This window comes from Hippocampus guttulatus, chromosome 8 (assembly GCF_054856545.1).
Source record: "Hippocampus guttulatus isolate MCC_2025c chromosome 8, RoL_Hgut_1.0, whole genome shotgun sequence".
Lineage (NCBI taxonomy): Eukaryota > Metazoa > Chordata > Actinopteri > Syngnathiformes > Syngnathidae > Hippocampus > Hippocampus guttulatus.
Genome location: NC_141268.1, coordinates 19,832,893 through 19,847,940, shown reverse-complemented (window position 1 = coordinate 19,847,940; position 15,048 = coordinate 19,832,893). Strand labels below are relative to the sequence as shown.

Here is a 15,048-nt window from a genome sequence, read left to right as displayed (position 1 = left end):
ATGGCTGCCCAAGGTGAGGGATGTGTGTGTGTGTTTCCATGCATTCAGTATATGTGTGGGTGCGCACCTTCATGTATTAGGCATGTGTTGTCCACTTTTTCTGACATTTTTGTTGATGCATTGTTAGGAATTATTTCAGCAAAACATATGACTTTATCTCGAAATGTGCTATTTATTTATTTTCTTTGTTGGGGGAGTAGAACTTTATTTTCCCGAAGGTAAAGAACAAGAGTTTAGTCTGGCGACTTTTTTCTTTACAAATGATGACTCCTTTCTTGTAACAGCCATGCTGTCTCACGGCATACATAACAATCGGATTGTTGTCTAAAAAGGCTCCACACTGACTTCGCATTTACCTCCTGATGGGTCAGCATCAGGAGCATCTGGGGTTTCAGTATCTTGCTAAAGGACACTTCGACATGTTGCAAATATAAGCGAGAACCTTCAGAAATTTTGCGTGATGGGATTACCTGTGAGTCAAAGGTAAACTCAACAATCACACGCAGACAACACTAATTACGCTAGACATGCTCGTCTACCTGCGGCACACATGCACACGCACGCACGCACGCGGCCGCAGCTGGCCAATTTACCGCGCATCAATCCAGACACGCGCTTCTTTTTTGGGCTCCATTTTGGCTCCTCCAGCCCAGGGGATGCAGCGGCGGAAGAGTCAGTCGGTCCGCCAACATCCTGCAGGAGTCAACTCTTTCTTTTTTGGGGGGGGATGTGGATCCCACCACTGATGCACTCCTCCTCCTCCTCCGCCTCCTGCCCCCCCCATTTTCGTGCTGCCCTCCTCCCCATCACCCCCTCCCTCCCTCCCTCCCGCTCATTTTTTATGCATTTTTCCTAACTGTCATGGCGATTTTGTGTCCTTGGAAATAAGCAGCAGCAGCAGCAAGCGGCGGCGGCGGCGGCGGCTTTTCGCGTTGACCGGGCCGAGGGAGGCGGACGTCTCTCCGGGCTGAGCGGAGAGGGAGCGTGGCTGCGGCCGCCGGAGCAGGTGAGCGGCGTGCCGAGCTGGCTGGTCGGCCGGGCTTCGTTCGTTCGTCGTCGTCGTCGGCGGCGTCGCCCCGGACGGAGTTTTTCTCGGAGCTCCACACGTGTAAGGAGGAGGCGGCTGTCGGGGATGTATTTACCCCCGCGCTGCGGGGACATCACTGAGCTAGCAGACCCGCAGAGCTAGGTGGCTAACGTGGCAGAAGCTAAACACAAACCGGCCAGGGTCTCCTCTTTCCCTTCCAGCCTTGGTTTGATTTTCTTCCTAAATTACATTTGCCTCCTCTCGAGGCTCCCTCGGCCGGTGACGAGCGCCTCACTGGCGGGATACTCACACACGGAGCCGGGCTGAGCGTTAGCCGCCGCGTCGGCTAGCATCCCCCTCGAGCCCCCCGAGCGATGTGGAAGCTAGCTAGCTAGCTGGCTAGTCTCCTAGCTCGCTCGCCTGTCATGCCAATACATTCACACTTAATCACCCGAAAGATGGCAAATAAACGAAACGGTTGTGGAGATACTTGGTCGCCCCGCGTCCTCTCACTTTCACCTGGCCAGGTGGGCGGACGAAGATGCCGCATGGATTTATGGCTAGCACAGCCTCCAAACTTCCATATCACAATCACACAGAGCAATCAACAGAGCACTTACTTAACTGATCTTAATACCAGTTAAAACTGAATAAAAATGTTGCAGTACAAAAGGGAAGAAATGAATGAAAATAACAAACAAAGTGCTTTATTGCTCAGGTCTCAAAAGATAACACTCTACAATGAACAAAAAATCGATTGAGTAGTTATATATGATCCTGACCAAAATGCTTTCAAACTAAAGTGAAGCAGTTTAACTTCATTATTTCACCACAAGTCCCCTCTCCAGTGGACTTCTTGAGAGTCCTTCCACCTAGGACTGGGCAACAAATCAATCATCAATATGTATCGCGATGGACACCAGGGCTGCCACAAAATATTATTTTGCTAGGTGACTAGTCACCAATGCTCGCCGCAATTAGTCGAGTGATCAGAATATGATCATTAATATTTATTATTATTTATTAATATACTTTGCAAGAATCGCGCCAGCATGCAACCCATCTTGTATACATTTCAAATCGCCATTTCTAATAAATGATTGTGTTGGGATATTGCAAACATATCTTTATGTTTTTACAGTAACTTGAACAATAGTGGAACCAACTATTATTCCTGTCTTCTGATTTCAAAATTACTTATCCATCCATTTCTTGTGGACTGTATGTAATAATATACGAAGGTGATTCATAATTTATATGCTTTCACAGTCATAACGACCCTCCGGGGGAAACCATAACTACAATGTGGGCCGCAACGACAATGAGTTTGACACCCCTGCTTTAAGGTATGCGCAAATAAAAACTACTGAGATGTATGTTCAACTTCTATTCAACTTTTCAGCTTGTACCTGCATTCCTGACAATAATTATAAATGGTGGAACAAGTTAAATTGAAGACAATACTGTGGCATTATTATTTTTGCTGTAATTGTTAAATGCATTTTAAAGATGGCCAAGAACTGGTGAATTTTGCTGCTTAACTCATTCCACAAACGCATGAAATTTATTGCTAATAAAAATTTGAGGATGACTTTCTGCGGGCGGCCCGGTAGTCCAGTGGTTAGCACGTCGGCTTCACAGTGCAGAGGTACCGGGTTCGATTCCAGCTCCGGCCTCCCTGTGTGGAGTTTGCATGTTCTCCCCGGGCCTGCGTGGGTTTTCTCCGGGTGCTCCGGTTTCCTCCCACATTCCAAAAACATGCATGGCAGGCTGATTGGACGCTCTAAATTGTTCCTAGGTGTGAGTGTGGGCGTGAATGGTTGTTCGTCTCTGTGTGCCCTGCGATTGGCTGGCAACTGATTCAGGGTGTCCCCCGCCTACTGCCCGAAGACGGCTGGGATAGGCTCCAGCACCCCCCGCGACCCTAGTGAGGATCAAGCGGTTCGGAAAATGGATGGATGAAGGTTGACTTTATCTTTAAAGCATTTCCAACCAAACAGCAGGCTGTGGAAACATAGTGGCAAAAAACACACTGTAAACTCATGACATTAACATCCCTGTGACTGTCTCACAAAGTTTCCCTTCATTGCTGTCTTCATGTTTTTTTTTTTAAAACGAACAAACTTCCAGACATCTGCCTTCAAGCTTGTTGGCGCTGATTTCAGCACTTCCGTCATATTGTTTTAATATTTGACGAGATGTCGCGTGATGTGAGAAGTCTCAATTAAAGGATCAATTTATGGTTTTATGAATCTATATCAGGCAATGAAAAGGAGATTGAATTCGATTAATTGAATTATTAAACCCAGCCCTAGTTGCTTGTGCTTTTGTGTGTGCGTGTGTGTGTGTGTGTGTTGGTTATGTACGAGACTGAGTGTGTGACTGCTGCATGCATGTGGTGCTTTTGTGTGAGCGCGTTGCTTACGTGTGCGCGCGTCAGGCAGAGTGTAGGTGTGAGAATTTGAATTTGTGTTTGTGTGTTTGCGACTATGTGCCCATGTTGCTAGTGTGTGAGACTGTGTGACTTTGTGAGTTTGTGCAATGTGCACATGTGACTCTGTTGTTTGTTTGCGTGTGCGCACGCGGCGCATGATGTCAAAGCCATTGTCCTAGTTTGCCTCCATGGCCGTCGCTTTACTGCAAAGTGTTGTAGCAGAACCGTGACAGAAACTAGTGGGACGTTGTTGTAAAGTGTTGTAGCCGAAGCTAGCGGTACGTTGCCATAAAGGTACCCAGGCAAGTGGAGTGAACGCATCTAATTAGGTGATATACCGTGAAAATCGGCAAGGATTTGACTGTGATCATTGCTTCAATTATATGCAATTTTGCATTCTTCAGGATTAATGCGGTCTCAAAAAGCAAACCGAATGGGTGCATTGACTGCAAAGTAGGAGGACGCGATGAAAGTCCTCAATCGTCGAATCAGCGGGCGGTATTCAATCAGAATTGGTAGAATCCTGGCGGGTTAACGCACCTTTCATGCGCAGTAAATCCTTATTGTGGAAACAGAGAGGTAGTGGCCATCGTTCTTCTTCAACTTTCAATTTGAAGAACAACAACTCTGCCAGAAGTACAAGGATTTACAGTGCGGGTATTTATTCTCATTTTGCATTTCAAAAGTTAATTCTTAAGAGCAACAAGTGTTTACAAGGTAGGGAACTGTGTGTGTGTGTGTGTGTGTGTGTGTGTGTGTGTGTGTGTGTGTGTGTGTGTTGGAGCTATTTCGGAAAGCGCTTTTCTACCTCAAAGCGCTCCAGAACTCTTCTTTGTGTAACCCCCCCCCCCCCCCCCCCCACAATGGATCCCGGTTTAACTACGAATATATAGTAAACTTTCTCCCCCTCTCCCTCCCTTGTTTCTTTCTGACTTTCGGGTTGAGTGAACGCTGGCGCGTTTTGGCTGCCGCTGCTCAACCCGTATTGTTTTGTGTTATTTGTTATTGTAAAGTGTCCTTGGGTGTCTTGAAAGGCGCTTATAAATAAAATCTATTATTATTATTATTATTTACACTGTTACCTCATTCAACTACTGATGACGCAGCATCAAGAGCAACTGGGGGGGGGGGGGGGGGGGTTCAGTATTTTGCTCAAGGACACTTCAACATGGCCGGGGATCGAACCATCAGCCTGTGGGTTAGGAAACAACTACTCCACCACTAAGCCAAACATTGGCGAGACATCATTCATGCCGCCGCTTCTTACTTTCAGAGGAGTTGGAGTCTCATTTTGCTTGCCAACATATAGTGGCGTTGTGAGCCATACTCGGGTAAAACAATAAAATAAAATAATCGATCTATTGATTCCAGTTTTCTTCCGGATATCATCACACCAAAATATAAGTGTATGCATGTGTATTAGTGGTCCTCCGGTCAATCGGCCACCGGTCGCGGTTGGACAATTTCCGTGGAAATGTGCGTGATCGACACATGTTGATGGATGCTATTCATTGCCAATCACAAAAAGCGATCCCCCTCCTGTGTTCAGTGTAGCCTCCATTTTTCCCTTCACAAACCGTACCAACGTGATGCCGTGCGGCGCTTTCATGTGATTCGAGAGTCTCCAGCGAATTCATGGGTTTTGTATCGGACACGGTATCTGCTGATCTCATTATTGGAATTGGCAGCGTAAAACCCTGATTGGAACACGTTGACTTGCCAGCGTCAATCACCAAGTTGAGTGTTTGTGCTTAATTGTGCGCGTTTGTGTGTGACAGATGCAGTGACGACGTAGAAAATGAAGATCCACAAGAAGGACAAGCAACAGCAGGTTGGTTACCCTTGTATGCATTTTGTTGATCTACTTTCTTCCTTAAAATGAATTGAAATGCTGTTAATCCATTCCAAGCAACCCCCAAAAGAAATACCTGTGTGTGTGTGTGTGTGTGTGTGTGTGTGTCTATCTGTGTGTGTGCGGGCGCGTGTGCGCATCTAATCGTTTCGAGACCTTGTTTAACCCTTTCATGCAGCAATAATGATAACCTTGTCACCTGGTAACATGATAAGCTATCCACTGTAGTTACCGCTGTCCCTGAAAGGGTTATCATGAAATTGTTCAAATCCTCTGCCTTTCGGCTTCTCGACAATTAATGTTCTGTGAAATTTCCATTGTCCTCCATGAAAGCAGATATTTGTAATGAATTAAATAACATTTGCAAACGTCCGTTCTCACTTTAGACAGCAATGGTCAACATTTTTTCTGTCAGATGTTGCATACCAAAATGCGAATTGAATGGGATGGAAATTAGAGTTAAAAAAAAATCCAATTCATTGATTAATTAATAAAATCAATTATTAAAATAATCTTTAGGTGCTGCCCTATTTCAGAGACTTAAATCAGAGAATTTGGACATACTTAGAAGAGGAATATTTCCAAACAATAGCTTTAAACTAGCTATCTTGCCAGCTAGCTAGCTATCGATAATTTCAGTGTTTAAAAAAGTGCAGTCCACTTGGTTGTATATAAATCATATCATGTTCCTTGAAAAGTTGAATCTGTTGAATTGGTAAAGCCACAGATTTTATTTCCATGCAAGTTCTAATCTGTGCTTCAGTTTGTCAGTTTCAGTTTATCACTGACGTATACGACGTCACACTTGTTTGGCAGAATTCTGTTGTCCCGGTGAATCTTTACACTTAAAAGACGACATGTTAAAGTATGTAGTAGGTTTAAACCAGTAATTCTAGTGGAGAAATAACCTGTATTTTACGTTAATGATTCATTTACCTTTCTATCTGATAAAGATGTATTGTTTGTACTTGTTTTGTTAAAAAACATTAAAAAGTACCATGGGGGAAAAACATCGTAATTGCAATTTTTAGGGGGAAAAATTGCAATTAGATTATCCGTTATCTATCTATCTATCCATCCAATCCATTTTCTGAACCGCTTAATCCTCGCGGGGGGTGCTGGAGCATATCCCAGCTGTCTTCGGGCAGTAGGCGGGGGGACACCCTGAACTGGTTGTCAGCCAATCGCAGGGCACACAGAGACGAACAACCATGCGCACTCACACTCACACCGAGGGACAATTTAGCGTGTTCAATCAGCCTGCCATGCATGTTTTTGGAACGTGGGAGGAAACCGGAGTACCCGGAGAAAACCCACGCAGGCCCGGGGAGAACATGCATACTCCACACAGGGAGGCCGGAGCTGGAATTGAACCGGGTACCTCTGCACTGTTGACGTGCTAACCACTGGACTACCGGGCCGTGTCTGTCTGTCTGTCCTGTCTGTCTGTCTGTCTGTCTGTCTGTCTGTCTGTCTGTCTGTCTCTCTCTCTCTCTCTCTCTCTCTCTCTCTCTCTCTCTCTCTCTCTCTCTCTCTCTCTCTCTCTCTCTCTCTCTCTCTCTCTCTCTCTCTCTCTCTCTAGGTTTCTTTCTGACACCTCTACTCAAAAATACTGGAGCGTTGAAAATTTTAACCCTGAGCACAGTGAATGGCAATATTGCTCACGGAGCAGGGATAGCTTAGCATGTATGCAAACTCCGTGGTGGCTTCCGCAGTAGCAGTGCAGAAACTGCAGAGCCATGCACTTTACTTTTGTCAGAGATGCGCTCTTTGGGTGTGTTTGTGTGCGTGCACCCGCGTGTGTGTGTGTGTGTGTTATTGATTCATCGGCTGTGCGACTGCAAGCGGCAGCTGTGCTCGCTGGTCTTTCCTGGCTTGGCAGACGCTACTACACTGCAGCATGTTGCTGTGTTTGCCTGCGTGTGATTCGCATTGTGTGTGTGTGTGTGTCTAACCTGGGACTTCATCCATGTAGGTGCAGTGAGCTGTGATACGAATCATTGTGTGTCTTTGGCATATGTGCAGGTGTTGGAGTGTTGCGTGAAAGTGTGAGCACGTACGTACATGTGCTTCCGCTTATTGAGCCTGCGTTAGTGTAGCAGCTAATTTTAGCCAATGTTAATAATAACTTGAGATTTATATAGCCTCTTTCAATGACTTAAGGATGCTCAAAAGTGTATTTGTGAATATACCGGTCCATGTATCATTCAATGAAATAAAATATGTTAAAATGTAACCAAAAATACATTCATAATTACATTTGGGGCACATAACAGCAAAGACATTGTGGCATTAAGTTTTTTCAAAAATATCGCTTTACTCAGATATAATTTTTACCTTTTAAATGATACCAGCTACCAATAAGTCAAATACTCATGCCAGTAAAAAGAATTGTTTTTCAAAAGGAAATTCAGTATGCTATGCCTTAATCATTATTGGAAAATGACCCATATATTGACCCATTGATTGATTGATTCATATTTGAAACACTTCCAATACAATTGTTTTTAAAATATATATGTGTACACATATATGTACACACACAAAATGACACGGACACATAACTCTTGGCTACGTGAACTTAAACAGGAATGAAATAAAAGACATAGCTGGAAGAATTTCCAATTTGGATGATGCAACACAAACGGATTCATTATTGGGAAAGAATATACGGGCGGGCAAAAAAAGGCTATTGTCATGGCGACCATGTGTTTACATCTGCCTTTCCACGCTACATTGCTGCGAAGAGACAGTTTCCATGGCAACAGCCTGGATGCCCCTCCTTGTATTGTGGGTGTGTGCGTGTGTGGGAGTGTGTGCTTGCGTGCTTGTGCCTGCGTGCGTGCGTGCACGTGTGCGCACGCATGCGCGCGCGTGTGTGTGTGTGTGTGTGTGTGAGAGAGAGAGACATTGATTGAAATGTCATCTCAGTCAATTTTTATTAAAGGATTCCACCAAAACACAGAGAGTCTAAAACATCAAAAGAAAGGTAAATGGCAAAAAAACAAAAAACAGAAAAAAAACCCCACGACAACCAAAAACATGTGCAAAGGCGTACTCCTGAGCCATTGCCATGGAAACAAACAGTAAAATCCCTTGGATGTACAAGCCCGATGTTAACGTGACACATTTCACGTCTGTTGTTTGTTCAGTCGACGCCACGTGTACATTTCTCATATTTATGCTAATAAATGACAAATCAAGATGAATTAGTCTGTGTATTAAGAATGCTAATGCTAAAAAGGAGGCTAATGACAAAGAAATGCATTGCTTTGAACTGGCTGCACCGATTAATGAAAGAGACACAGGTGCTATAACTTAGCTTTGCATCCCCTGTTTTGTAACATGAAACAACATCACAGGTCCACAGCTCTGTCTAAAAAAAACAAACCAAAAAACAAGAAACATGAGCATTATAGACAATAGTCTCTTTCTAACAAGAGTTTAAAAGTCACATTAAGTGACACGGGCATATACAGCATGCGTGTAAAGATCATGCACACCTTCTTTTGTCACAAGATTATAAACATTAACGAAAGAAACATATGCTTAACTTCCTTAGTAACTTGAGTTTAAACATCAAAGAAACACAGGTGCAAAAAAAGTATCTCTTCAAAGTTCTAAAGTAAAACAAATAGGAGAGACAGTTCCGTTCTTAGATATGCATCCCCTTTGTAGCACGTCTTGAAATATCAAAGGAGACACATGACCTGACTTTCAACATCAACAAAAAAGAGATTTACAGTAGATGCACAGCTCTCTTTGTCGTAGGACTATTGAGATCAAGCAAAGAGACACCAGTGCCCAGTTTCCCTCACAACACAAGTTTAAACATCAAGGAAAGCGACACAGGGTAACATAGGTTGAGTGGAGTTGTCAATCATCTGAGGTACCTCATTTTCGGTTACTGTCACAGTATGGACAGCATGAAACTCATATCAATTTGGAGACAGCTCTACCTGTAGACTCCCAACATCCGATATAACGCGAGTTGCATGATGAATGGAAGTCCAGATTTTAGGGTGGTGACCGCCATGACGATGACATGTGAAATGATTTGTTGTTGTTGTTCTTCAGATGTTGGGTGGCCTCCTGAAGCACACGTCGCCATCTTCGGGCTCATCAGCTTCGTCGGCGTCGCCGGAGCAGAACAGCGACGTGCAGACTTCGCTGTCCGCCATCCCCAGGGGCCACCTTCTAGTGGGCTCCAAAGACCAGCTCCGACTTCTGGCCCCTGTGGGCGGCCTGTCCAACCACTGCAAGGCCCCCGCTCTGGTGGTGGCAGCGGCGGCTCCACGGCCCCCCTCCTCCCTAAGTGAAGAGGACGACGGTGGCGACGGTGGCGGCGGTGGCGGCAGGGTGAGGAAGAAACGCAAGAAGAAGGACAAACGAGAACGGGAAGAGGGCGGAGACCAGGCCTCGGTTAAGAAGCGCAAGCATGCCAAGGAGGCGCCTGTCACCACCCTACTTCCGAATAAGGTCACTGTACTTTGATTGCATTTTCACTTTTTGCTTTTCAAATCACTTAATTTATATTCGCTTTTACAGAAGGCTTGCTATTTTTTTTCCTAGTCATGCTTAATTTTAGTGTAATTTTGATTGTTTTTCCTTCTTCAGATTTTCCCTTTAACTGTTTTTGATTTTAAATATCCTAATTTCTTTAGAATAACATGCTCACATTCAAAATGGAGGGGGCGTATCATACACTAGCACAGGCAAAATTGAGAAAAGTTGTCACATTGTATACTGTAGGTTTTTATGGGTACCTGGGGGGTTGTGAAAAGGGTGTACTTTCATTCTGTAATGCTCTTTTTTTTTTTAAATTTTGTCAAAAGATTTTGTTTTGAATTTTAGCTTTCACCATTTTGTCCGTTTTCGTAAACAAGTCCTGTTTCTGAAACAGAGGACGGAGCGCAGGAGTAAGGGGAGGGTGGATGCCGCCCCAGACGCTCAAGCTGAGCTCAAGCAGGTCACCAGGCGGAAAAACACCTGTGCCCCCAACCCCCCCATGCTGGTTCCTTCAGAGGTGCCCGTTAAGGTCCCCGGAAAACGAGGGAGGAAACCCAAGATCAAAATCCTGCCCCCTCTTCCCCCTCATCAAGGTGTGTGTGTGTGTGCGTGTGCACATTTTTATAAATATATACTATATATATATATAGAGAGAGAGAGAGAGAGAGAAAACACAGTATGTAAGTGGAAAAGTCCCTGCATAAAATATAGTCAGAAATGCATTGTAAGAAATACAGTCCATAAAATAGTCAGAAATGACTGGGGAAAAAAACAAGCATAAGAAATACACTACTAAAATGGAACAAAAAAAAATCCACTGCAGAAACTGCATTGAAGCACTATAAAAATACTCTACAATACGTTGAAAAAATATACAGTATACTGTAAGAAATGCACTGAATAATTCACTGCAAGAAAAAAATGTCGGCAGCACTTAGAATATTAACAAATACATACTGTAGATGGAATCCACTGTCATTGCAACAACATCAACATAATATAGTGTCGTTGAATTTTGCTCCGAAGTTGTGTTATGTCACACTGCTTTCATGTTCTACAGCCACACCACCTCCTGCCTCAGCCCTGCCTGTCAGGCCGCAAGCCTCGCTCCCCAAGAACCACAACCAAGCCGCCCTCAAACCCGGCCTCAACTCGGTGCCCAAGCAGAGGGGCCGCAAACCCAGGTAAGGCCAATGGAGTGAAGAAAGCGCTGGTGGGGGATAATGCGAACTTGACCGTTCTTCCTTCTTCCCCAGAGATCCTGGCGCCGCCCCGATGGAGAGGAAGAAAAAGGCCAAGAGGAGAAAGCAGACGATGGCACTCCCCGATGGGGCAGAGAGCGACGACACCACCTCATTGTCCATCAACACGGGCGGAGAGGACAGCCAGGACCCCCTGGACAACACGGTGAGCCCGGCTCCTGGCTCCCCAGTTACATCGAATGGAAAAACAGTGAACTTCCATGGTTGTTTTCCCTTTCAAAGTTATACAGTACTGACACTCTCTGTGTACCATACAGCATTAATTAAAAGAACATTTTTTCAAATTGACAGACAATCCCAAAAAATTAATGGTGAATCAGTTTGGTCGTTAAGGTCTGTGGTAAAATTGAAAAAAATGTTGAGCATTGTTTTTTCAAAAATAAAAGCAGAAGATTGCAATTCTCTTATTTTGTTTCAACACAAATACAATTATTCCGGTTTCATGAAAGTCTACTCAAATCAGAGAATATTCAGGGTATTTTGATGTCAATGAATCCAAAAACAAGACTGAGAATTGCCTATAGTTTTTGATATTCCGTATTTGAGTTTCAAAAAGTGAGAATCATTTTGGACTTCATCAAAAATATCGATATTTCAAAAACTCGAACCAATTCGGACAGCCAAAAATGCCCCAGAAGGAACCATTCAAATATCTTTGGCGCTCGAAAATGTTTCTTTTGGCCAATGTTAACGACTCTTAGATGAATGCCATTTGTGTCGCTTGCCTTTAGAAGCGGCGCTCGGGCCGTCAAGTGAAACGCAGGAAGTACAACGAGGATTTGGACCTGAAGGTGGTGGACGACGATGGGGAGACCATCGCTGTCCTTGGAGCGGGACGCATCGCAGCGCTCAATGCTACGGCGCTGGCCTGGCAAGCCGAGGTATGGCAAAGGAAACCTCTTCCCACTAGATTTGAATTGAAAAAACAAATCAAAACAAAAAACCCACAACAGAAAACATTAAAAAGACATTTGCATTAAAAAAAAAACACTTTCAACAGCGGTTGGACAGTGGTTGACTGGTTAGCTGCCCTCATAGTACAGAGGTCATGGGTTTGATTCCGGGTCTTGTCCTTCATGTATGGAGTTTGCATGTTCGCCTCGTGTCTGCGTGAGTTTTTGTCCGAGTACTCCAGATTTCCTTCCACGTTCCAAAAACATGAATGGAAGGTTAAATGAACACTCTCTATTGTTCCTAGGTGTTATTGTGAGTGTGAGTGGTTGTTCGCCTCTTTGTGCCCTGCAATTGGCTGGCAACCAGTTCAGAGTGTACCCCGCCTCTGCCCGAAGACAGCTGGGATAGGCTCCAGCCCGCTCGCAACCCTCGTCAGGATAAGCGGATCGGATAATGCATGGATGGAAGTGTTTTTTTTGGGCGGAAAATGTATCATTTTGTATTTATCATTGAAAAATTTTTTGGGTTTGTTATGGATAAAAAGGAAAAAAAAATATTTGGTGGTATTTTGTCAGGGGACACAGTTGAAAATAATAAATAATGTCCAAGAAAAGACAGCAAAAAATGTTTGTGGATTTTCTCTAAAATCTCCACATATTCTTTTTGTTATGGATAAAATCTAGCAAAATGTCAAGACTACATAAAAAAATGGAGAACATGTTCATACAGAATAAACATTTCGTGTGTATGTTTTGGATAAAGAGGCAAACAAGATTTCGAGAAAAAAATTACTCAATACAAGACTCACATCCAAGCAAAACTTCGACGTCTTCTCCGCAGGAGCCGCCCGAGGACGAGGCCAACATCATCGAGAAAATCCTGTCGGTGCGACCAGTCAAGAAGGAGGTAAGCTGCATTTAGTTTGATGTGTTTTTCTCCTCTTCTTTGTCGTCTTCTTCTTATCATTATTATTATATTATCACCATCGACTTTGGGCCTCCTCCGCAGACATCGTCTTCATCAGAGGAGCAAGCCGAGGAGACGGAAGAGTTTTACGTTAAGTACCGAAACTTGTGAGTCAAATTTGCAGATATAAATGTGTGTGCGTGCGTGTGTTTTTAGTCGTTCATCACCACGTTGGTTCTTTTGCTTGGTGTCCCAGCTCCTACCTGCACTGCAAATGGGCTACGCTTGGCGAACTGGAAAAAGATCCCAGAATTCACCAGAAGATCAAGCGCTTCAGGACCAAGCGGGCGCAGATGAAACACCTCTTCAGCGAGGTAACAGCCAGCATCACTGCATCCCCCTGGATTCATTTTGATAACTCAGCCACTGAAGACAGTTTGACTTGACAGTATGTTATTTGGAAGCCATGTCGATCATGAGTCGAGCCACAAAAATGTCTCGAGAGACACGGGAAGTTGACCATTTGGGTGAGATTGAAGCAACAATTTTAGGCTCATTTTGGCTTGTTCCACTGATAGTTCATAAAGGAGGATCTTCTTGTGCTTTATATTTAAAAAAAAAAGATGCACAAAGGTTGCCATTTTGCCCTGAATCAGCAATTTTAGTGTCATTTCGTTCATATGCTGTGGTCCTTCGATCCGTTGATTTACTCTTCTTGTTTTTTTACCCTCTTACAGCCTGACGAAGATTTATTTAATCCCGACTACGTGGAGGTGGACAGGGTGTTGGAGGTGGCCGTTACCACGGACACGGAGACTGGAGAGGTTGGTGACGCAACAAAGAGACACGCACACATGCGTGCGCATATGCTGCATTTGTTTGTGTGTTCAGGAGGTGACGCACTACTTGGTGAAGTGGTGCAGCTTGTCCTACGAGGAGGCCACATGGGAACTCCAGGAGGACTTGGACCCGGAGAAAATCAAAGAGTTTGAGGAGATTCAAAAGCTGCCGCCAGACTTGCGACATGTGGTGAGGCGACCTTCTTCAACCTTCTACTATGTGGGGGGAACATTAAATGACTGACCAAAAAGGTTTTGAGGCAAAGGGAAACATTTTTGTACCAAATTGCAACTTTTTATGGTCGACTTTTGCATTTTTTTTGTGCACAAATATTGCACTTGAGTGTGTCCTTAGCAATTGTCCATTTGTGATGTTGATCAGAGCAAAATCTGTTTGTTTTTTTTTTCTGTGTGTGTCTGTGGTAAATATGGTGTCTGAATGTTTAGGTCATTTAAATTAAACGTTCAATGATAGACTTTATGCGAGCAAATGCAGTCTTTTAATTGAATTTCTTTGGGAAACTGTGATTTTTCTTTGACAAGTCCATCACTTTTGTGCCAATAATATACCATTTTTGAAGGCAATGTACAGTCAAGAGCAACGAATTGGCACCAAGCCCCAACACACCTTCAAAGGTTTTAATTGACAGAAGATGCCATGAGATGACGGCAAAGTAGTGCAGTGGCCTGTCTAAATGAAGTTTCTTCCCGTACTTCAACACGCTGTAGGACCCTTGGCCCCAAGAAGGACCATAATGGTGCCAAAGCAGCACTTTCATTCTAGACTCGTCTTTGGCCTGAGCACTTAGACAGCCAGCGAATACAGTCGATGAATTTTTAGCAAATGACGAAGGAGAGGTTTGGAAAGGGAAAAAGAAAAATCTGCAAACATGTAAATTCACAAGTTGTGAATAGCAAACGTGCAGTGAACATTGTTTAATATTTTAATGCTGAACTACAAGTGTGCGTTTTGTCTTTGTCCTCAGGAGCGTCCTCCCCCTGACAAGTGGCAGAAGTTGGAGCGCTCACGAGATTACCGCAATGGAAACCAGCTGAGAGAGTACCAGCTGGAGGGCATGAATTGGTTGCTCTTCAACTGGTACAACAGGTGAACACGCATTCACGCACACAAACACAAGCACTGTTACACACGTTCACACCTGCACAGTGAGTCACAAACACGCGCGTCAATTCAGACAGATGCTCGCACAAGCACGGACAGACTCGCACCCACACAGGCACACATTGACAGATGCACAGCACATTAACACTGTTTTCACACCTGCACACGCATTAAGACTGACACACACACACACGGATCCACA

General features: G+C 44.2%; 1 protein-coding gene across 7 annotated transcripts in view; it reads left to right on the top strand.

Moving 5' to 3' along the window:
• The first annotated feature begins 576 nt into the window (after positions 1-576).
• chd6 (chromodomain helicase DNA binding protein 6) overlaps positions 577-15,048 on the top strand; it is a 37,654-nt gene continuing 23,182 nt past the window's right edge. For 3 of the 7 annotated variants that reach the window (XM_086117092.1, XM_086117093.1, XM_086117089.1), the window contains exons 1-14: positions 582-1,006; positions 2,297-2,373; positions 5,240-5,292; positions 9,391-9,792; positions 10,217-10,415; positions 10,883-11,006; positions 11,079-11,229; positions 11,816-11,965; positions 12,819-12,884; positions 12,987-13,051; positions 13,141-13,258; positions 13,622-13,708; positions 13,776-13,913; positions 14,710-14,831. In XM_086117092.1, coding sequence (XP_085973218.1) covers positions 5,260-5,292; positions 9,391-9,792; positions 10,217-10,415; positions 10,883-11,006; positions 11,079-11,229; positions 11,816-11,965; positions 12,819-12,884; positions 12,987-13,051; positions 13,141-13,258; positions 13,622-13,708; positions 13,776-13,913; positions 14,710-14,831 — 1,655 coding nt within the window. In that variant the 5' untranslated portion in view covers positions 582-1,006; positions 2,297-2,373; positions 5,240-5,259. Of the gene's footprint in view, positions 1,007-2,296; positions 2,374-5,239; positions 5,293-9,390; positions 9,793-10,216; positions 10,416-10,882; positions 11,007-11,078; positions 11,230-11,815; positions 11,966-12,818; positions 12,885-12,986; positions 13,052-13,140; positions 13,259-13,621; positions 13,709-13,775; positions 13,914-14,709; positions 14,832-15,048 lie in introns of all 7 variants that reach the window. The other 4 variants (XM_086117094.1, XM_086117096.1, XM_086117091.1 and 1 more) reach the window with 4 other exon arrangements.